General features: G+C 28.6%; 1 protein-coding gene and 1 long non-coding RNA gene across 3 annotated transcripts in view; one reads left to right on the forward strand and one right to left on the reverse strand.

Moving 5' to 3' along the window:
* Positions 1-16,892, forward strand: part of LOC100200754 (mevalonate kinase) — a 59,968-nt gene extending 43,076 nt beyond the window's left edge. For both annotated transcript variants that reach the window (XM_065799064.1, XM_065799065.1), the window contains 2 exons: positions 10,297-10,325; positions 16,523-16,892. In XM_065799064.1, coding sequence (XP_065655136.1) covers positions 10,297-10,325; positions 16,523-16,780 — 287 coding nt within the window. In that variant the 3' untranslated portion in view covers positions 16,781-16,892. The remainder of the gene's footprint in view (positions 1-10,296; positions 10,326-16,522) is intronic.
* On the reverse strand, positions 16,843-19,017 carry LOC101237726 (uncharacterized). Its single transcript, XR_010638944.1, has 2 exons — positions 18,661-19,017; positions 16,843-17,007 (listed from the first exon to the last, which is right to left on the reverse strand). It is a non-coding gene; the product is annotated as an uncharacterized LOC101237726 (long non-coding RNA).
* Positions 19,018-23,329: the final 4,312 nt, after the last annotated feature.

Here is a 23,329-nt window from a genome sequence, read left to right on the forward strand (position 1 = left end):
ATGGATTTTCCGAAGAAAAATTATTGGTTTTCCATGAAAAATCTATGGCTTTTTAAGGAAACGTGTTCCAAATACACATGAAAAATCCATGGGTTTTCCATGGTAAAATAGCGTGTTTTCTTTTCAAGTTTTTTGACATCTAATGTTATTTCAATTGTAATATAAACCATAAAACACAAATTTCATCACGCAACTTGCTAATATTATTGAGTTCTTTTAGTCTATGGGATCACCTTTGCGGAATAAAATCAATAAACAAAATAAAATTAAAATCTTGTTGAGTCCGACAAATTTTTGAAAAATAATAGCACAATATTTAATGCATGCATATGTATAAGCATACTAAAAATAAATAAATAAATAAACTACAAGTCACATTATAAGTGATATACAAACAGTGCAATTGAAATAGATTAAGAAAACAATTTTTACAGAAAATATAACAATTTACATGTTTAATATTTTATTTAAATTATTTGATATAAATAGTATATATAAATTTGATAATTAGTAACTTCAAGCTTCAAATTAAAAAGAATCATCAGTATAATATATTCAATCCAAAAAAATATTAAGGCCATTTATAAGTGCGATTGTACTGCCAGCTGTAGCAGAAACCATTTAGTCATTGGACATGCACATTGCAGAACCAGGTAGTTGTCAAACAAATTACCATTCACATTTTGATATTCATTATTATTTTCACCATTGTAAGTATAATTGTCCATTTCACCAATCTAGACAATACATTATAAAATTAATATATACATGCTAATTAATTTTCTTTATTTACTAAACTATTTATACTTATAATTATAATTTACTTTATAATTACGCATCAACACACAACTTTTTAAATGTTCTATATAAATGTTGCAAAATGTTGGGTAACATTTATATAGAAAAAAGTAGCAATGAATAACATTTACATAGAAAAGGGAAAAATGAATATATCATTATTTATAAATAATATTTATAAGATTATTACCTCTTTTTTGCCAGAGCTACCTGCATAGTGTACACCATCATTTATAGTTCCAGTCAAGCCTTCCTGCTTATTATGTAGTAATTTAAATAATATGGTAAAATTAAAATCAAACGATGCACAAACTAATACATATATAAATGTTACCTGCATGTTAGTAACATTTATATAGAACAAGGCAGCAACAAATATATTATTACTTATAAATCGTAATTTAAAAAAAGCTTACTTTTTCTTTGTCCAATTTATCTGAAAGATGTAAAATATTATTTCTGTCGCCAGTCAAACATGCCTGTTGATAATGCAGTAATTTAAATAAAATAATAAAGTTAAAATAAATGGACTTATGCACACACTATTAAACTCAAAAATTTATTGTGTTTTTACTTTACTATTTAAAACATAATAAATATAATAAATATGTAATTTATTAAGTATAGTAATGCAAAAACATAATAGATATAAAAGTGTGTGCATAAATTAATTTAGTTTTACTTTAGACGTGCACTTTACATTGATTTAATATAAATAAATAAAAATAATTATAATATAATAAATAATAGTGTATCATTGATAAACATTGGTTTTATTTGCTTACATTTAAATGTGAAGTAAAATCTTACACATCAATTAACTTCCCCTAATGATATTTTTAAAACATTAATTTAATTTTTTCGTCTTCACTTAGTTGTTCTTGGAACATCATTACAAGTTTCTTAGAACATCATTACAAGTTGAATCCCAAAAATTATGCTTATGTCTTTTCTGGTTAATATGAACTTAATTCACTATTTTAATTAGACAGCTTATGAACTATTTAAAAAAATATTAAATGCATATAAAAACTGACAATTTCTGGCTTGGCCAGGAAGGCATGCAATTTCTTATATTTTTATTTATTTTTATTTTTACTAACGTAAATATAAAAAATATATACATTATTCACATTTTTATAAAAAATTAAAATCAGTGATTTGTTACTTTATTTAAATGCGTTTCAATAATATAAAAACATAAGTAAAAATCAATGTTATTTAATTAAATGGCTTTTAAAAAAGTTTTTTTTTTCTTCTCAACAAAGTCTTTCTACTTTTTTGAGTGAATAAGCTTTAATGACTCTTATATAAAGTTTATTTAAGAGACCATCGCTGTTTAAATTTGTCGCTCATAAAGTTTAAACTTTTTTTTATTTTACTTATAAAAAAAATCTTATATAATTAATATTAATATAATATAGATAAAAATTTATACAACTTTTGATGATACTTCAATTAAAATCATTAGCTACTTTATTTAAAAGCCTTTTGCTAATAAAAAAACGTTAGTAAAGATAAACATGTCTAAGTTATTTATTTTCAGCATAATTAAAAACCAATTTTCTCAGCCCATATATATTTTCTTCCTTCTGTTTAATCCTGTTGTTGTGTTTTAAAGTAGATGTATTTACCAAAAGACATCTGAAATAGCCGTTTTGGTCTTGTTTTTAAATGCTGGTCTTGTATATAAGCTCTTTCTTCTATTTGGACTTATGCTTCTTTAGGACATATGCAAATAATGTGTTCCATTTTGCATTTTTCTTTTTTGCATTTTACACAAACATTGCTACATGACACAATTTCCAATGAGCAGCAACAAGTAGGTATGTCAAAAAGTTTATTTAGTTTAGAATTTAGGTTTTGTTTGATATTGGTTTTTGCCTGTTTATGGTTTATTTTTTGTACAGTTGCAAATAGATTTTTAACTTTTGTTTCAATAGACTTAAAGGCAATTGTGGATTGACAACAGGTTTTGAAACACACTTAACAATTACCCTAAAGTTTAGTGTAATGTCAGAACAATCTAGGAAGTAATAAAATTGAATCTATTGTCTGTATTTGCTTGTATCCATTGTAGTTAAATCGCAAGGGCAACCTCCATAATTCTCGTCACTTTTGGATTACATAAGGCACCTTTTTTTTCTTTTTGACATTTCTTATTTTCAAAAAGCAAATATTTTGTTCATATTATTATTAGGAGACACATAAGGTACTTGCAATAAATTAATAACTTATTAACATATATAACATTATAACACTTTATTAAAGTACTAAACTTTTTAAATTTTGAAAAAATAATAACTTACTTGTTGTTAATATTATTTTACAATTAGTTGAATGTGCTAATTGTTGATTTTAATCTATTTTAACTTCATTATATCATCCTACAAAAGTAACATTTTTAAAATATAAACCAGTTAAACATGTAAATCTAGTTGAATAGACTCGGGCAAATTAAAAAGTACATTTTAAGAAATATTTATTAGCCATTTATAAAATTGATTTCTTGGCGTTTTAAATGTTAAGTTAAAAACAGTAAAGAGACTTGGCTAAAGACTACAAAACTACAAAGTTAAATATTATTTACAAACAAAATACAATACATGCGTGCTTTAAAAAACAAAGAAAAATTTCATGGAACTGCAAAAAGTAGTTTACAAAATATGCAAATCCACTCCATCACATCTCCATCAAAATATGCAAATCCACTAACTCCATCACATCTCCATCAAAATATGCAAATCCACTCCATCACATCTCCATCAAAATATGCAAATCCACTAACTCCATCACATCTCCATCAAAATATGCAAATCCACTAACTCCATCACATCTCCATCAAAATATGCAAACCCACTAACTCCATCATATCTCCATCAAAAACTCCATCATAGTTTTGCAATAAAATATTCAGTTAAAACACTTAAGTTTGCTGTTTTCGTGAAATATAAAAAATGTACTTTTAGTATATATAGAAGTATATATACTTTTCAACAAACAAGAGTTTCGTATTATTTTGATACAACAAACATTATTTTGATACAACAAACGATATTAATACATTAAACAATTTAATACATTTAATACAGCGATATTAATACAACAAACGATTTAATACATCAAATGATATATAAATGAGATATAATAAAACTACATTTTTTTTACAACTATAAGTTTCATGCTAAATGCAATCATGAAAGTATAATTCTGTGCAAGAGAAATGCGTTAGAAAAATCTAATCTTTTGGCTTAAGGTTATCCAGCAAAAATTTGTTCTGATGACGACACTTTGAAATTAGTTCACTTTTTTTGTTTAATAATTCTTTGGGATTTTTATACAATAAAATTATTAGTTTTTTATATAAGAATTTATGCGCCAGTGGTGTAGTGTTAGAGCGCTCACCTCTCAAGGAAGAAGTTCCAAGTTCAATCCCCACCATGTCCTTGGTAGTAACGCGCTCAACTTGTTTCTCTGCGCATCAGCCTTGTTTGTCAAGGTTCATGTTTCGGAGTTATAGAGTTGAGAGAAGGTTGTAAACACACAAAAAAAGTAGCCTCCTCAACTGTAGTGACCTTCTCAGCCTTGGGGTGGTGAATAATTTATAATAAAAAAAAATGAAAGAATTTTCTAGGTATTTTTAGGCATTTTCTAGTTATCTTGAACGTAGTTATAGTTATGTTGTTTTAGTTATGTTTTTGTAGTTATGTTGTTGTAGTTATGTTGTTGTAGTTATGTTGTTGTAGTTATGTTGTTGTAGTTATGTTGTTTTAGTTATGTTGTTGTAGTTATGTTGTTGTAGTTATGTTGTTGTAGTTATGTTGTTGTAGTTGTTGTAATTATGTTGTTGTTATGGTTAAATAGTTTAGGAAGCGGATTTGATTTTTGAAAGTGTTGTTGATTAGTTATAAGAAAGTTTTGCTTATATTTTTCAGAACTCTTTTATTGGGTGGGGGAGTTTAATATAAGGGGTGAATGGGAAATTTTTCATGCTACAATATAAGTATTTTTTATAGAAAATTAAAGTTTATAAATCCAAGCTAATTTTTCTTACAAGACACAGTAAAATTCTAGTGTGGCTTGCAATCTAACGTTTGTTTTCTAACAGCTGTTTTATCATAATTTTAATAGGATTTAATATACTGTTATAAGTTTTATAGTTTGGTAAGAAATAAATCAAAAGCTCATTTTCGAAAAATGGGGATTTACTAGGGCAACAATTTTTAAAGCCTGTTTACACTGAAAGGTATTTTTTCATGAAATTATTATTTTCTAATTTTTAAGGCTGATTTTCTCTGAATTTTTTAGTTTTGAGATGTAAAGTTTTTGTTGATAAAAAGTAAAAATTAATAAAAAGGGGGAAGGGGGTCTTAATAAATTTAGGGTGAGTGGGAAATTTTTTCAAAAATGAATAAATGTCCCTTCCCCTTCCTTTATTAGGGATTGGATAAGGTGGGTTAAACCAGATTATATTTCTTGTTCTTTTTTGTTTGAGGGCTACTTTGGGATTGTTTTTAGGGTTGTATTTAAAGCTAAGATCTTTGAAGCTATTTCTTTTTAGGACTTTGTGGTATTCTGCCAAATTGACAATGATAATGAATTTAATATATACAGACTTCAAGCTTGCAAACCTCGGTTCTATCAAAGCAACCCCTTGTGACGTCAAAGCAGTCATTGGTTGACTTTTTTTCCAAGTTTCATTGTTGAAAAATATCAAGGACTTTCTGCAATAGTTGATTGTTCTTTTTTCTTCTTCTATTATTGTTATTATTATTATTATTAGTATTATTATTATTAATTGTTCTGATTTCTTGTATTAACAGAGGGCATGGAAAATTAGATAGGCGTACTATAAGCAATCATCAAAAACAAAAAACTTAAAAACACAACCACGCATTCAAAATACCTATGGGATACAAAGGGTAAGTTTAAAACAATACCTAATTTAACATGGTTTATCATAAAAAGTGCCCCACAACAAATTGATGCAAATAGGTGAATTGATGCGTAATTATACCCAAAGCCAAGCATGTGACTTTGAGATAAATATGGAGACTTTGAAAATCAAAAGATAATAGCCATCAACACTGAGAGCAAAAGATTGTAGAGCAAGATAACGATTGACAAATGACTTGAAAGATTGCAAATTATATGAATCAGGAAAGCAAAATGAAGGAAGTGAATTCCAAAGAACTGATGGAGCACTTAGGAACAGTCACAGAAAAAGGATGAGACTTAATTAAATGACGAGTAACACAAGAATGAATTTCAGTAGATGGCACAAGAGATGCTAGCTCTTTAGAGCAGTGCCCATTATAATATTTGTAGAAAAGAGAAAGAGAAGCAACATTACGACGATATAACAATGGCTGGAGGTTGGCTTCAAGTGCAGGTCAAACTATGTTTACAATATATTTTTGCACCTTATCTAAAAGAGAAATGGCATCATTAGAAGATCCGCCCCAGATAAGGCAACAGTATTCCACACAAGGCCAGTCTTGAGATTTATAGAGATAGATAACAGAATCTGGAGTAAGAAAGTGTTGAGCTCGATAAAGATTGGCAGATGCTAATTTTGCAATGGATTTCATATACGGTTTCCCAAACAATGGATCAACCTGATAATATTGATGAAAAGTTTTTAGCAAGCAATTCAGCTTTGTCTTTAGGTGAGGTGACAAAGTCTGAACCATACAAGAGAGGTGGAATAACAGATTTTCCCTTATTATTGATACTATTAAAGATTCTCCAGAAGTCATGAGAGCCTAATTTTTGTAATGAAATTTGAGGTTTCATGACCTGAGAATAGCGGGCTTTGGCTTTATTACTGCTTGAAACTTTTTTACAATGGTTTCTTGCAGTAATAAACAGACATCAGCTTTCTGGAGAATTGTTTTGCTGATAGATATGGAAGTATCAGTTTTGACTGGAAATTGTAGCAGCACAATATGAGGAAAACCATGTTGAAGAGTAAGGCTTGACCTGATATCATCAAGAGGGAATTAAAGATTCCATGCCAGCTTGAATCCACGAAGTTATGTAAGAAGCACATTTATCAGCAGGAAGGCAAGAGGTTTATGCCCAAGGGCCATCACAAAGAAAATCACAGAAAGAGTCCCAGTCAGCTTTAAGGTAGTTGTAAGAAGTACGATGATATGGGATTCAGAATATGAAGAAGAATCATATAATATTTTTAGAGAGATCAAACCGTGTTCAGAAATGCCTAAGGGTGAATGTGGAGAAACTGAGCACTGACTAGGATCAGAAACAAGACATAAGTCGAGTAGAGAAGGTAAATGGTTCAGGTTGTCTGGAAAGCGAGTTGGAAAGTTGACTCAAATGTTAGGGATTAAGAAAGGCAAAAGTTGTGAGTTTTAATGGCTGCAGAGTCACTGACACTAGAGCCAAGCCATTCAGTGTGATGGGCATTAAAGTTACCAACGACAACAATATTGGCTGATGGATAAAGAGAGAGGACTTGGTCAATTTGATCAGAAGTAACATTAAAAAGAGTGCAGTCTTAAGGTGAAGGAGAGCAATGTAGAACAAAGAGAAAGGCGATAGAGTGAAGTGGTGCTAAACGAAAGCACATAAAAGAATAGGCTGTGGATTCAAAACTAGTTTCCCAACAAATGGGTGAGTTCTTCCAAATGTTAATGCTCAGGCCAAGGATGTGACTATTGGAGTCTTTACGAATCAAAGGAAGATAACCATCAACACTAAGATCACAAGATAAGACAACCAAACTCAAATTATTCTCGCAAAGAGCAAGTAGTTCTGGTGAGCTTAGCAAGAGATGAGACTCAACAGAAGAAAAGTTACTTTAAAGACCACAAATATTAGTGAATGATAGGTTTAGAGAACTAGGTGATGATGATGGTTTTTTGTGTTTTATAGTTTTTGGTATTTTATTTATTTTTAAATTTGTTAAAGAACTTGACTCAAAGCACAGATAGTACTCAGTACACTGTTTAATAGCCCAAGCAATTGCCTCATTCTTAATAATAAACCCTAAGCCATAACAAAGGGTTCTAAATGTGTAGTCTTTTGTTATGGCTTAGGGTTTATTATTAGGAATAACCTCGACAATGCACACCAAAAGTACAAACAGGACACCATCCATGTGCAATATGGCACTGTTAATACTTTGATATTTTACAGCTGTTGATGGAATCAGCCTCTCTGAGAGCTACCACAGCTTTAGAGCTGTACCCTCAATAGGAGATAATAGAATGAGTTGCCTAGTCATAAAAACAGAGACACAAGCAAAACCCATGCATTGAGTCAAGAAGATCCAGCATTCAACATCCTAAACTGGAAACAATGTATTAAAACTACATCTACGCCAGCCTTATAGATGAAGAAGGGGTGCAAGTCTGGTCAACAGGTAGAGTCTGTTTACCCTTTAAGCTTTACCTAGGAGACCTTCTTCAAGACAGTAGCCGGATTAACATCTACCCAAGATGAGTGTTTTATCGAGACACCATCTCTAGCTTTTACTCAACTAAGAGCCCTAAGGCAGAGGGTGTTTTAAGTCGGAGATGGTTTCTCCTAGCCTTTGCTTACAAAAAGCGTATCCTACAAGGCAGCAGGGCCTGAAACAGATTGTACTGTTGTACTGGTATCATGTACTGGGTTACATGTTACCAGTAGCAGGATAACTTGATATTAAATTAGGTTAGAAGAATCTGTTTACTTTAACTATTCCAGTTTTACTGTTAGTATTTTTTTCCTCACACATCAATCATTTGGATCTTTACTTGTCGTATCGTTGTGTTCATGTTTTCCTAACTCATACAATATACAGTTTTGTAATTCTTCTGCTTTTTTTCTCTTTAACAATATCAATGTTTTTTGGTAAATTGTAACTTAATTAGTGGTTGTTTGCAGTCTGTTGGGAGTAAATTAGTTTAAAAAAAAGTTAAAATAGATGAGGCTTCAAAACTGGTTGAATAAATAAAGATAAAAAAACTTTTGGTAAAGATAGTGACAAAAACTTGTTTAATAAGTTGTTAAACTGGCTTTTTGCGTTGTTTTAAACAAAATATAAACCTGCTTTTTGGGGTTGTTTTAAACAAAATATAAACCAGCTTTTTAGGATTGTTTTAAGCAAAATATAATATTTTTTTTAAATAAACAGGGTAAGTTCCAAGTGTGCAAAAAAAGTGCACATATTTATGCAATTTTTTTTGCTTTAAGAGCAATATGAAATTATTTATTACAGCAAAATGAATTATTTTTCTACCATTTCTAAAAAAAAAACTTAATACTAAGTATAGAAATAGAGGTAGATGTGGAATAAACTCACCTAGACCAGTATTTTATGGGTCTGGACAGCTAATATATAATAAGTAATAATAATTGTGGCAATAATATTAAGGTAATAGTAACAGTAACAAGGACAATATTAAGTAATGATAATAATAATAATAATAATAATAACAATACAATAGTAATAGTAGTAATTATAATGTTAGTATTATCAAGTGTGAGGATTACAAAGGAATAAAGAGGATAAGGATTAAAGAGGATTAGGATTAGATTAGAAAAAGAATTATAGAGAATAATAGTAATAATAATATAAAAAAGAAATTAAAAAAGAAATAGCAATAAAACTAAAATTTATAGAATGATATTAATAAAGTATTTATAGACAATAATATATAGATAATATATAATAAAAATATTAATAAATAGAGTTTAATAGACAAAATTAAAATAATAGATAATTAGTAATAGTGGGATAAAACATTTAAGAAGAACACTTATCTAATAAAAAATTAAATAGACTGCTATGAATTTAAAAAATGTAGGGAGAGATTTTACTTGAGAGGGAAGACTATTTCATGTGCATATGCTCTGATGTTTAATAGATTTGTGACCATATTAAACAGTTGTTTTAAATTTTTAGCTGATTGAAAATGGTAACAAGTATTTTTTTACAAGTGAAAATTTTAGAAATGGAAGAGGTAGGGTTTTATTTAGTTGTTTCTAGACAGACAAACAATTTAGGTGTTAAATTAGAACCTTTTATTTAATAATTTTTGATATGTAATAGAGGTTGTTGGTTTTGTCAAGTTGGTTGTTAGTGTCAGAGTTAAAATGCTGGAATCAGTTATTTTTTTAGAGTTTTATAATTAGATAACTTTAAAAGATTTGAGACTGGGTTTGTCCCCATATTTAACAAGCATGTCTAAGATAAGATTCAAGAGCAACATGATATTTGTTAAGGAGTGTTTCTAGATTGATATAATGTCAAATTTTGGCCAACTTACCCTCGGCTTAGTTTCAGTACTAGATCTTAAAGATGGGATGCAAAACTTAAATTCAATTCAATTTTGATACCAAAATATTTGAGACAATTTACAGGATTTATTTTTTGACATCTTAATACAGCTATTAATAAACAATACAATTAACACTTTCACAACTAACAACTATACACACATTAACTCTTTTGATAATTTTAGTAAAATTTTGAAATTTTCATTTATTTAGAAGAAAAAAACAGAAGCAGTTATTTTGAGGTTATTTTTTTATTATTTTTTTCTACATATTTTTATATTCTTTGTAGTTTCTTCTTTTTTCGTTCTTTCTTATGTTTAGCCACTTTTATTTAAAGTGGCATGCAACTGAAAATAAGAAATTTTTTAGGTTAGAAAATTTTTTGAAAACAATCAGTTGTAAGATTTTTAGGTATTTTGATTCTAAATTTGTTATTGTGCCTTTTTGTTTGCTAATACCCTAATATTTTTTTGTTTGCTAATACCCTAATATTTTTTTGTTTGCTAATACCCTAATATTTTTTTGTTTGCTAATACCCTAATATTTTTTGTTTGCAAATACCCTAATATTTTTTTGTTTGCTAATACCCTAATATTTTTTTGTTTGCTAATACCCTAATATTTTTTTGTTTGCTAATACCCTAATATTTTTTTGTTTGCTAATACCCTAATATTTTTTTGTTTGCAAATACCCTAATATTTTTTTGTTTGCTAATACCCTAATATTTTTTTGTTTGCTAATACCTTAATATTTTTTTGTTTGCTAATACCCTAATATTTTTTTGTTTGCTAATACCCTAATATTTTTTTGTTTGCTAATACCCTAATATTTTTTTGTTTGCTAATACCCTAATATTTTTTTGTTTGTTAATACCCTAATATTTTTTTGTTTGCTAATACCCTAATATTTTTTTGTTTGCTAATACCCTAATATTTTTTTGTTTGCTAATACCCATAATATTTTTTTGTTTGCTAATACCCTAATATTTTTTTGTTTGCTAATACCCTAATATTTTTTTGTTTGCTAATACCCTAATATTTTTTTGTTTGCTAATACCCTAATATTTTTTTGTTTGCTAATACCCTAATATTTTTTTGTTTGCTAATACCCTAATATTTTTTTGTTTGCAAATACCCTAATATTTTTTTGTTTGCTAATACCCTAATATTTTTTTGTTTGCTAATACCCTAATATTTTTTTGTTTGCAAATACCCTAATATTTTTTTGTTTGCAAATACCCTAATATTTTTTTGTTTGCAAATACCCTAATATTTTTTTGTTTGCTAATACCCTAATATTTTTTTGTTTGCAAATACCCTAATATTTTTTTGTTTGCTAATACCTTAATATTTTTTTGTTTGCTAATACCCTAATATTTTTTTGTTTGCTAATACCCTAATATTTTTTTGTTTGCTAATACCTTAATATTTTTTTGTTTGCTAATACCCTAATATTTTTTTGTTTGCTAATACCCTAATATTTTTTTGTTTGCTAATACCCTAATATTTTTTTGTTTGCTTATACCCTAATATTTTTTTGTTTGCTAATACCCTAATATTTTTTTGTTTGCTAATACTCTAATATTTTTTTGTTTGCTAATACCCTAATATTTTTTTGTTTGCTAATACCCTAATATTTTTTTGTTTTCTAATACCCAATATTTTTTTGTTTGCTAATACCCTAATATTTTTCAATGGGCTTTTAGTAGGTGAAAATGAGAAAAAACTTTAGTTTTCTAATCTCTAAAACTTATTTAGTTTTAGTTTCTATATATGTTAAGAGAAATTTATTAATATTTCATTTATATTAAATCCTTTAGTTATGAAGACTGTGCATTTGAATAGTGAAATTTGAAAAAAAAAAGTTCTAATTATGTATAAGTAATTTCAGTGAGATCAATGTTGTGTGATATTTCAATAAAAATCAATTCAATCAACATAAATTAGTACATTAAAGTATTTAGAGATTAGAAAAATAATTTTTTTGCATAAATTTATTATAGCAGTATACCAATAATACTTACTGTTATCTAAGTAATACTTTGAAGATCTCAGATTTAAAAAAAAAAATCTTTAAGAAAATATTTTTACTGCACTATAAGTAATGATTGACACACATTGACTCGTATCTAATATTTACTTGAGCTATATGATGTTTAGATTGAGTTTCTGTTAATTTCTTGTTCCCCTAACCCCACACTGATTTTACATCTTTTAATTTGGTCGCTATGGTACCTATTTTTGAATAGCAACAACCTATTTTTACATTAACATTATTTGAACAGTTTTTATTTGCGTTATGTACACTAGGGTGGAGTGAAAATAACTTTTTTTAGAAACTCAGTTATTTTATCTGATTTTTATATTTTATTTTATTAAAAAATTAAAAAAGAGACTAAGATGAGTAAAATTGGATAAGAATCACCCCCGATTTTTGGCCGAATTAGACATTGACTCTAGCATTTCTACATTATGGTTTAAATGTTGAAAGTCAAGAATTTTAAGATCTAACAATATATATATATATATATATATATATATATATATATATATATATATATATATATATATATATATATATATATATATATATATATATATATATATATATATATATATATATATATACCTGCAAGCAGTACTATTTGGGTGCAATGTCAGAAAAAAGTAGCGAAACAAAAACGAGGTGTAAAAACTAATAAGACTATAAGAATTTGATTTTGTATTTTTTGTATTATTCGGAATTTTTTTATTCTTATTCGGAAATATATATAATGTGCAAAACACTTTTTATCGCTAAAATTCACTTTTAAGCGATCTAAGCACATCCTTTTTTTTTTAAACAAGAATCTGATGACCTAATGAAAGCCATAACGATCTGCCTCGCACAAGAATCAAATAAGAGAACAATAGATATAGAGTTAAAAGAACAGGCTACTAAAACTTCAAAATATTACTACAATATTTTAGAACGGGTAGTAGTAACAATAAAATTTTTATCTGAAAGAGGTTTGCCACTATGAGTTTATGACAAAAAGTGGGTCTCTCCACATAATGGAAATTTTATGGCAAAAGTATTTCAGTTTTTAAATAATGCAGGTCTTCCTATTAAAAACATCCGCGGGCAATCATACGATAACACGTCAATTGTGTGTGGATTTACACCGTACAGGTTTACGAGCCCAAATAAAGAGAATAAGAGCATTAGCGGGTTTTTCCCCTTGTGCTACGTGTTCTTTAAATTTGGTTGGAGTAGAGGCAGTGTGCGTTGTAATGGAAATAACAGAATACTTCAGAACTATTCAATACATTTGCACATATTTCTCTGCATCCCCATACCATTAGAAAATTTTGGGTGAAAGTGCATCACTGGTATTTTCACTAAAAAATTTAAGCCCCACTAGATGATCTTCTCATTTGGAGTCAGTTTATGCGGTTAAAGTTAGCTATCAAAAAATACTCAATACACTTAAGTATATATTTGATTTATATATTTAAGTATATATTTGTAATTATATTCCACTTAAGTATATATTTGATGGAAGTTCTGAAAAAGCTGAATGTTAATAAGAGTCCAGAAGTCAAAGAAAATTTTAGTGATATGCATAAAAGAAAAATATATTCGGATGGAGAAAAAAGAAGAATTTTTACTAGAAGGGATAAGTTTCGTATAGAGGTATTTAATGTTTTGTTGGCTAAACTAGGGGCTGAACTTGAAAAAAGAAGTGTTGTATATATGGATATTGGAGATAAATTCAAGTTTTCGATGAACTGAGCAAAAGAGGTTTAGTTATTGAACTTAAATCAATGGAGTCCGTTATGTCATTATATAAAAATGATACTGGAGAAGAACTATTTAATGAGTGCAGTCAATTTCAGCATTATTTAGATATGGTATGCTTTAAACAAAATGATTGTATCACTGCTTTAGAAATGTTGACACTAATTTTTGTTAAAAACTTTATTGATATATTTCGGAATCTTCATACAATTCTTAAGGTTTACATAACAATACCTATAACGAGCTGCAAAGTAGAACTGTCTTTTTCAAAACTGTTTTTTTAAAAAAAAAGTAGATCAAAAAGGCGGATGAAAGGTCAGATAACCTCTTAATTCTGTCAATTGAATATGATATTATGAGATCCATTTCCTATGATGAAGCAGTTCGCAAATATGTATAATTTAATAAGAACATTTGTTTGTTGTTATATAATATAATAATAGTTATAATATAGTCTTTACGTAAGTGTTTTTTTTTTAGTTTTAATAGAAATTGATTTTTAGGTCTGTTGTTTCATTTGATCACAAAAACATCAGGGTAAATCGGATATTAAGAAAATTCAGCTTTTGGGGTGCTCGGGTAGGGTACCAAAAATTTGATCAGCCTAGAGCCCCAAAAAATGTATATATGTATATATATGTATATATATACACAGTGGCAGATCGCAATTTATTTATATATATATATATATATATATATATATATATATATATATATATATATATATATATATATATATATATATATATATATATATATATATATATATATATATATATATATATATATATATATATAGCCCACAAACTTATAAAGTTTTAAGTAATTCTTTACCAAGTTGCACCACATTGAAATGTTTCTAATAAGAGCTTATGGCGATATGCAAATTTGATTCTCACAAAAGTTGTTTACTTTACTAAAACTTTGTGTTAATAACATGAATCAACATGATCGTAATTGCAGTTTAGTATTGGATGAGATGGCACTTAAACGACACTTAGATTATGATAAAAGTGTGGATGTTGATTTTGGAATAAAGAACAAGAAACCACTGAATCAGGCTCTAGTTTTTGTTAACCGAGGTATTGCTACTTAATGGAAGGTATTGCTACTTAATGGAAACAACCAATTGCATATATTTTCAGTAATTCAACTGTTTCAACAGTTAATCTTGCTAAGTTTATTCAAGAAGCTATATCAAGAGTTCAGGGCTGTGGAGTGTTCGGTGTATTGTGCGTAATCAAGAATCGATATTAAAATCCTTGGTTTTTGTTATTTTTTAATTTAAGCTTTAATTAAAATCCTTTTTCAAATGATTTTTATCTTTTGAACAACATGCGTCTTTCAAAAATAGAATTTGATCCCCCTCATCTAACTAAAAGTGTTCGCAATAATCTTATGCGACATAACATTGATATTAATGAAAATATAGTTTCATGGCATCACTTACAAATGCTGTATGAGATAGACAAATGCAATCCTATCTGTCTGGCACCAGTATTGACTGACAAACATCTTGATTCTAAAGCATTTCTAAAAATGAGAGTTAATCTAGCCACGCAAGTATTAAGTCATCAGGTTGCCACACCATTGTCTTTGTGTGTCACTGCTAATATATTATTGTCAACAGTAAGAGCAACTCCTCAATTTGTTGAAAAAATGGTTTTTTTTTTTGATTTGTTAAATTCAAGAAAGCTTCGTGGTGATAAACCTGCTCTTTGTGTTATAACAACTAATGGAAATAACAATATTGTTGAGAGAACTTCAAACTTGAACCCAAGATAGCTAGTCATTAGGGGTTAAATGTTACAGTTAACAGTATACTGGAATTGTGACAAGAGCTTCTCTTGGAAGAATTTCTTTGTGTTTGCACATTTCGTTTCAATAAAGATTGTTTAGAAAGTTTTTTTGGAACTATACGGAGCAAAGGAGGGTAGAATGACAGAACCACTTTTTTTTTAAAAGGAGAAAAACAAAAAATTTTAAATTAACTGATTTCAACATTGTGGCGCAATTTAGATTTGTTTTTATATGTTAAAAATGTTTAAAAAAAAACGTATCCTCTCCCCACTTAAAACCTCGCGCTAGTCCTACTTTTAAAGTATATGCATCAACATCTCCAGCAATGATGGCTGAACTACAAATGAAAGACGTACACCTACTCTTAATAGAGAAATAGATGACATCATGTTTTCCTAACTTGTATATACTCTACAAAATTGACTTGACTCTCTTTTACAATTGTTTATGGCGAGAGAAGTTTCGATAGACTAAAGTTTATCAAAAAAAATCTGTAATCAACAATGACAAAAATGTTTTTTTAGATTGACGTTAATTTTTAATTGAATGTGAGCTTGTTGAGAGTATTGACTTTGAAAGCGGGCAATAATATTAAATGTTTCTTTTTTTTTAACAATAGTTATTAACCATAGTAAACTTAACAAACTCAAACTTAAGATTGTTTAGCATCTTAGATTTACTTAATAGTTATGATACGCATAATAAATTAGTTGAAAATCACTTTTTTTTTCATTTTTTTATTTTTTTTTATTTTACAGTGTTTCTAATAAAGACTCAATAGAAATGCATGATAATGATTTCATGATGATGATTATGATTTCATGAAAATGTAATTAAACTTTGTTTTTTGTATTTTTAGCATTTAATTGATATCAATCAACATTTATTGGAAGCGATTGGTGTCTCTCACCCTTTAGTTAATAAAGTTATTACTATATGCAAAAAACATGGATTGCACCCTAAAATTACCGGAGCAGGTGGCGGTGGCTGCGTTTATTCGTTAGTGACTGATATTCCGCAATCCACTTTAGACTTAATAATTAATGATATAAAAGAATTTGATTGGTGGGTGACGAAATTAGGAGGAGATGGTGTTAAGCTTATACATGCTAACTAATTTTTTAATTTTTATGTTTTATAAATTTTATATTTTACTATCCACGTTACTCGAAACAAAAATGACAAACAGAACATTTATTCTATCTAAAAATATACATGTTAAAAAACTATATTATTCTTTTTTATTTAACACTTGCTCCATAATCCATCTTTTTGACTTTCCGTACATTCCATGATATCCGCAGCAACCCACTAGACATAGAGGCTCGCAGCCTTTACCAACACCTATAAAAAGGAGCATTAAAAAAAGAAAAATTGTTCTTTGTTACTATACTCTATAAGTTGCAACCAGATGGATATTTAGGTGGGTAAATGCCTCCGAAAGTTAGGGTTTTTTTTGGATAGACGAGTTGTATATTTTTATTTTTTGTACTATTCCCATAAGTTGAATAATTATAGTAGGTTTTTTCAAACACTGAAATTCTAAATGCCCCACTGGTTGCTACTAAAAGATTGCGATATTGAATATTGTGCAATATTAAAATATCTTTAGAATTGTTTAAAAGCAAAGTATTATCTTACCGTATATCAAATAAGTCGTTACGGTGAAATTTTATCAGTGAAATTTTTTTTTTCCAGAAATAATCCTTTTTTAAGTAAACGGATTTTTTTAATAAACAATTTTTAAAATAACAAAAAGTATTTTTTTAAAATCATTTGGATTTAAAAAAAAGAATTTTAAAAAAAATTTTAACATCTTTGTAGTTCTTAAAAAACTAAAAGCGTTTTTTTGTTTTTTCTTGAAAAATAACACTTTTTAAAAAAAAGATTTTAAAAAAAAAAAAGAAAAGGAAAAACGGAAAAAAATTACTTTAAAAAATAAAAAAAGATAAGTTAAAAATAGAGTAAAATAACAAAAATATTAAAAGATACAAACGAACTAAAAGATTGAAAAAACATAAAACAAGAAAATGAATAAAAAAGTAAACGAACAAATAGATTTGGATAAAGTAAAACAAAAATAATCAATTAAAAGCAAAGTAACAACTTAAAAGAAAAGAAGTTCGAAAAAATAACAAAAAGAACTTTAAACGAAAATTATTCACAAATTTTCTATGCTTTTCTGTATACGGCAAGAGTAACAAATATATTTTATTTTGTAGAAGTTTTTGTATTTGCCTTTTCGTTATGTAATTTTTGTTTTCGTTTTGTAGTTTTTGTGCTTGCCTTTTCATTTGCGTAAAGTTTGTTATTATTTGCCCAGTTGTTGCTAATGATTTTTATTATTGTTATTAATTGAGTGTTTTCATATTTTTTTGTCTTTTTTTTTTTTTTATTATACCTTAATCATCATTTTTTTATAATTAATTTAATTTACACTTGCTTTCATTTATTAATATTACTGTTTAATTTTTTTGTTTGTTTGTTTATTTTATTTAGGTGTCACTCCAATGACTAGTTTTTAACTATATGAGTGACACCTAACCTAATTTTGTAAAATTATAAAAATTTGTAATTTTTCAATTTTTGGTTAAATAAATGGATATATATATTAAATTTTATTGTTTTTAAAACCTGCTTTTAAGTTAAAGTTTCATGATTTTTAGACTAGTATATGAGCCCCTGAGGTGCATAGTGGTATAGGTCACTCATATCTAGTTTTGAGATACAGAGACATTTAGTAGACATCATATCATAAATCATCAAACTGTTTTAGAGGAATTAAATAAAAATAGCATCATTATAGATACCATTAGACTTATACCACTCTGCTATGTAATAGAATAAACAAAATGCTAACCATTGGTGGCAATAACTCAAAATATTGACTTATACCACTATGCATCTCATGGGCTCATATACAATTGTATAATACGACAGTAAAATTAGGTTTTATATACTCTTAAGCTAGTAATATTACATTCACAAAATACTTACATTCGTTTTGACAAGGCGCTGGTTCTCCTGGTGGTCCTGGTGGACCTTGGATCCCTGGCGGACCTGGTGGTCCTTGTTGAGATTGCACATGTGTGCAAACAAGTAGAATTATTCCTGTGAAACAAACTATCTTCATTGCTTTTGTTTTTTTGTGTTTAGTAGATATTAGTGCGTAAAATATTATAACAACTCCGGTTAATTTTAGTTTTTAGATTGAATTCATTAAATCGATATTAAAACTTGCAAACTTCTCTTTCTCTTCTGTTACTAAACTACATTAACAAAGATGAATTTTTTTGTTTTTTTTTTACTTATTCATACCAAGTTATGCACACATATTAAAAGACTTTTGTGTCCGTTTTTTAAGATCAAATGATCAATTTTGAGGTTGTAAATTTAACACGGGTCAGTGCAAAAAGTAAAACGCTCATTTCCTCAATTCACACTGTACGCTTCTTAATAAACTTTTGTTCCGACGCGCTAAATTTGTTTTTTTTTGTTGTTGTTGTTTTTTCTTGTTAAGTTTTTCATTTTCCACTTTTAAGTCGTATCAATAACAAAACTTCGTCAGGGAAATCTTTTTCTATTTGAACCTCTAATGATTTATTTTATTTCTTTGTTTTAATTTGTATGTCAACTGATTGAAAAAGTTTTTTTTACCAATTCAACTTTTTGATAAAATTGATTAAACTTTATTAAAGCCGCCTAAAGATTTTTTTAGTCACTTAAAAGCAGTATATGCGCATTTCTTTTAAAATTGTTTTTACGTTATTTTATTTTGTATATAAGATCATCTTAATGTTCGAGTTAAAATAATAGAAACGTGAGTATTATAAAAATTTTTAACAAAAGTTTTCAGAAATCTGCAAATATTAATGCATTGTTTATGTTTAACAATGTTTTAAATAAGAAAAACTGTTTACGTGGGAAATGAGAAACTTTTAGATTGTAATCTGTGTTTTAACAACTTTTTGTAAAAACTGTGGCTCAGAAACACCTTGTATATCGTGTTAAGTATTTTATTGGGTATAAGTTATCGTGTTTAACGTAGCTTACGGTACGCAGTCTTGTTGCTACTAGCAGCTGTTTTGCTTAATGTGAGTAATGCTTAAAATGAGCTTAACGTGTGTTAAGCTCGAGTAGTTGAAAAATTAGCCTAATCTGTAACGTAGCATAAAGTTGACGTAAAAATTTTTTTGAGAGCATCTGACGTCCGAAAAATTGATTTCAAAATCTTCGATTTCTTCTCCGATTATTATTATTACTTTTAATTTATTATTACCGTTTATTATTATCTTTAGGGTCATCCATAAATGACGTCAGTAAATATAGGGGGGGGGGGGAGGGGAGGGAGTGCTGAAAAATTTGACACTAATTGATAATGGGGAGGGGGGTGTTGAGGCCAAAATGATGTCAATTTAAATTATTTTTTTAGTTTTAATGAGCAGATTTTAACGGTATATACATCTACTAAATGGTATAGAAGTGATGTTTTGTTTGTGGGGAAATTAATATTAAATGCGGGGAATTTGATGTTTATTTTATTACATTATTTATAACATAATATTATAAATTAATATAATAAATTTCCCAGAGACATTAAATAAATAACAACTACTAACGTAAAATAAAAATAATATCGTTTTATTAATATATTATCATTTAACTGCGAATCAAATTATGTTAGAAATATTAACTCTTTCTATATGAAATTCACAATCGTTATTCGCTCCCTAGCGGATTATAAAATGTGGTTCAAAGTAAACTCATAGATTTGTCATTTTTTGAAATAAAATTATCGTTATTTCAAATATGAAACTCTAATTGCTCTCTAGTTGATTGTAAAACGTGATGCAATGCCAACACATAAAGTCTATTGAAAATTCGAAACGCTAATTTTTCTCTAGCGGGTTGAAAAAACTCTTTTAAAAAGCTTACGCTAACGATGAGCCAAATCATTGTTCTAATTGTAATGTAAACAATACTAATAAATCAGTATTAAAATATGGATAAAACCGCATTACTTAACTTACTGATGGTCTCGTATGGAAATGCTCATCCCGATAAAAAAAAGGCAAATATCCAAAAAGAAGTCCATAGTATATGGAATTCATTAAAAGAAGAGAAACTGGTGCATAAGGATCTTGAATCAAGAGTAATGTATTTAATCAATTTATTTATTGAAAAGGCAATGAAGTTTAAGAGCAAGCAATTATCATTTTGGGCCAATACTCCAAAACAGTCTGCCCCCACGTATACTCCACTTGAATTTGACAAGAATTCCTCACAGTTTGTTGAGCCCACCAATGAGCTATCTGTTATTGATGATCAACAAAGTGCATTAAATTTGAGTTTGTTGACCACGAAAAATCAAAAAAATGCAAGAACAGTGGTTCAAGACCGACTCAATTCTGAGATTGCAGCTTTAAATTGTAAAGTTGCTGGACTGAAGACTAGAAAGAGAAGTGGATTCATTGCTGAAACTGAAGAGGATGATTTGAAAAAGAAAAAGAAGAAACTAGCTCATCTTTGTAAAGAACTGGCCAAAAAAAAGTATGATCAAGCTCAACAGAAGAAAACTAAAGAACTGAAAAAAGCTAGAATGGAGGAAATCTGCTTGGAGCATCCAGAAGTCAAAGAAAAACTAAAAATTAGAAAGAAACCTGGTCGATCGTCATTAGAAGTAGATCAACCTCTTCTTTTAAAGGCAATTATGGATATTGCTCTCCATGGTTAGTTCGCTGATGAAAGACGTCGGTCAGAGGTTCTTCGGGTAATGATAGCTTAGCTATGTTTGTTAATATTTTATTTGTTAGAACTTTACTCTTATTTAGTATTTGCACTATTGTAAATATCCATGAAATGTTAACAACTAATTTCAAGATTTGATTTGAATATAATTTACGAAATAAATCCCGTTTTCTGCAAAAAAAGTTAATTATATCCAAATATATTTCTTTATTATTTAGAGCATTAAAACTCTCGACGAATTGACATCCGAGATGAAAAAAATTGGATTTGCAATCAGCAAGAGCGCCCTCTATACTCGTCTACTTCCAAGAAGTTACGGAACATTAGAAGGCAAAAGGCACGTCAAAACAGTCCCTGTTAGATCAGTCCTCAGAATGAATCTCATTTAAAACATGTTGACGGACTCTTTTGCAGTTCAACTATAAAATATGTGAAAAATGTTTGTTCTATTTTAGGCCCAGATAAAGTGCGTTTCATTAGCTAAGACGACAAGGCTAGAGTGCCAATTGGAATCACAGCAGCCAAAAACAGGCGCCGTTTTTGATGCATTTGGAGTACCGGGTAACTCTCCCGGACCACGACCGGGTCGTGGCTGCTAAACACAAGCTTATACCATCTGTATACGCTGGAATTACGATCAAAAAAGATGGTCTCGGAAAAACAGATTCTGTTACTTATTCTGGACCTACCTACATGCTGTTCGATCAGGAAAACACGCATCCTCGACAGCCTTGGCTCATGGATTAGACTTTCAGCGGCTCTTGGATATCAAAGAATTCGACTCTATTATCAGAGATCCTCAAACTAATATGGTTAAGCCTATCGTTGTGTTTAGCGGTAATGGAGGACCCGACGAAAATCCCATATATCAGAAAGTAATTGAAATCGGGATTCACCATTTCTTGAAGAATAACCTTGACGCTTTTATTACAAGATCAACGTTGGATTACCGATCATCTTCGTACAAGTTAATATTTTACTCAAATTGTGAACTGTGAAAATCGTTCTTGTTGTCGGACTATTAGAAGCTCTTATTTTACTCTGATTATAGCAAGATTTCTTCCGCCACCTGTCCCTGTCAACCAAACGAGAGACGGGCTCAAAGCAGTAGATGTCTCAGAAGGAGAAAAATAATTTTTTCCATCATCCATTTTTATGCTCATCGCATCAAACATTGAAAGTATTCTTCCTCGTACTGCCAAAGGATTTTCAATTTTGCTGTTCGGAAACTACTGAATGGTTAGATAAAAATGAAGTTGACGCAACGAACTTAATTGTACCTCAAGAATACGATATCCTTTTAGAGCACGGAGAGCATTCACTACCTATTATTTCAATTGATGATCACTTCAACAATCCATAGGAAGATTATATTAAAGATATATAATACTATTTGCTTAGTTAATTATTTAATGAGATATCGACTATTATATAATATAATTTGATAAAATCTACTATTATATAAATGTATAATTTAGTCAGAAAAAAAATCAACGGTTAAGCATTTTTATTGTTTTTTAAGGGAGGGGGGGGGGAGTACACAAAAACTGACATCATATATATCGGGGGGTTGGCCAAAAATTAACAGAGTTTGACAAAGGGGGGATGGGGAGTCGAAAAATTGAGAAAAAACACTGACATCATTTATGGATGACCCCTTTATAAATACAATCAAAACTTCGATTGCGGTGAAAACTGGTACATTTTAAATTTGTCTCATCTTTAACACCTGTAGTTACATGGCATCAGTACCGCCGAGAGCTTTTATAACCCCCTGGGCATAGCAGTAATTAGGCGTCCATATATTATGCATATTTTTAGAAGAAATTAAAATTAAAAGTATGTACAGTTATAAAAGTTAATGTATATTTATTTCTAAAACTATTTTACATGCATTTTTTCATGCATCCAGATTAAA

This window comes from Hydra vulgaris, chromosome 06, assembly GCF_038396675.1.
Source record: "Hydra vulgaris chromosome 06, alternate assembly HydraT2T_AEP".
Classification (NCBI taxonomy): Eukaryota; Metazoa; Cnidaria; class Hydrozoa; order Anthoathecata; family Hydridae; genus Hydra; species Hydra vulgaris.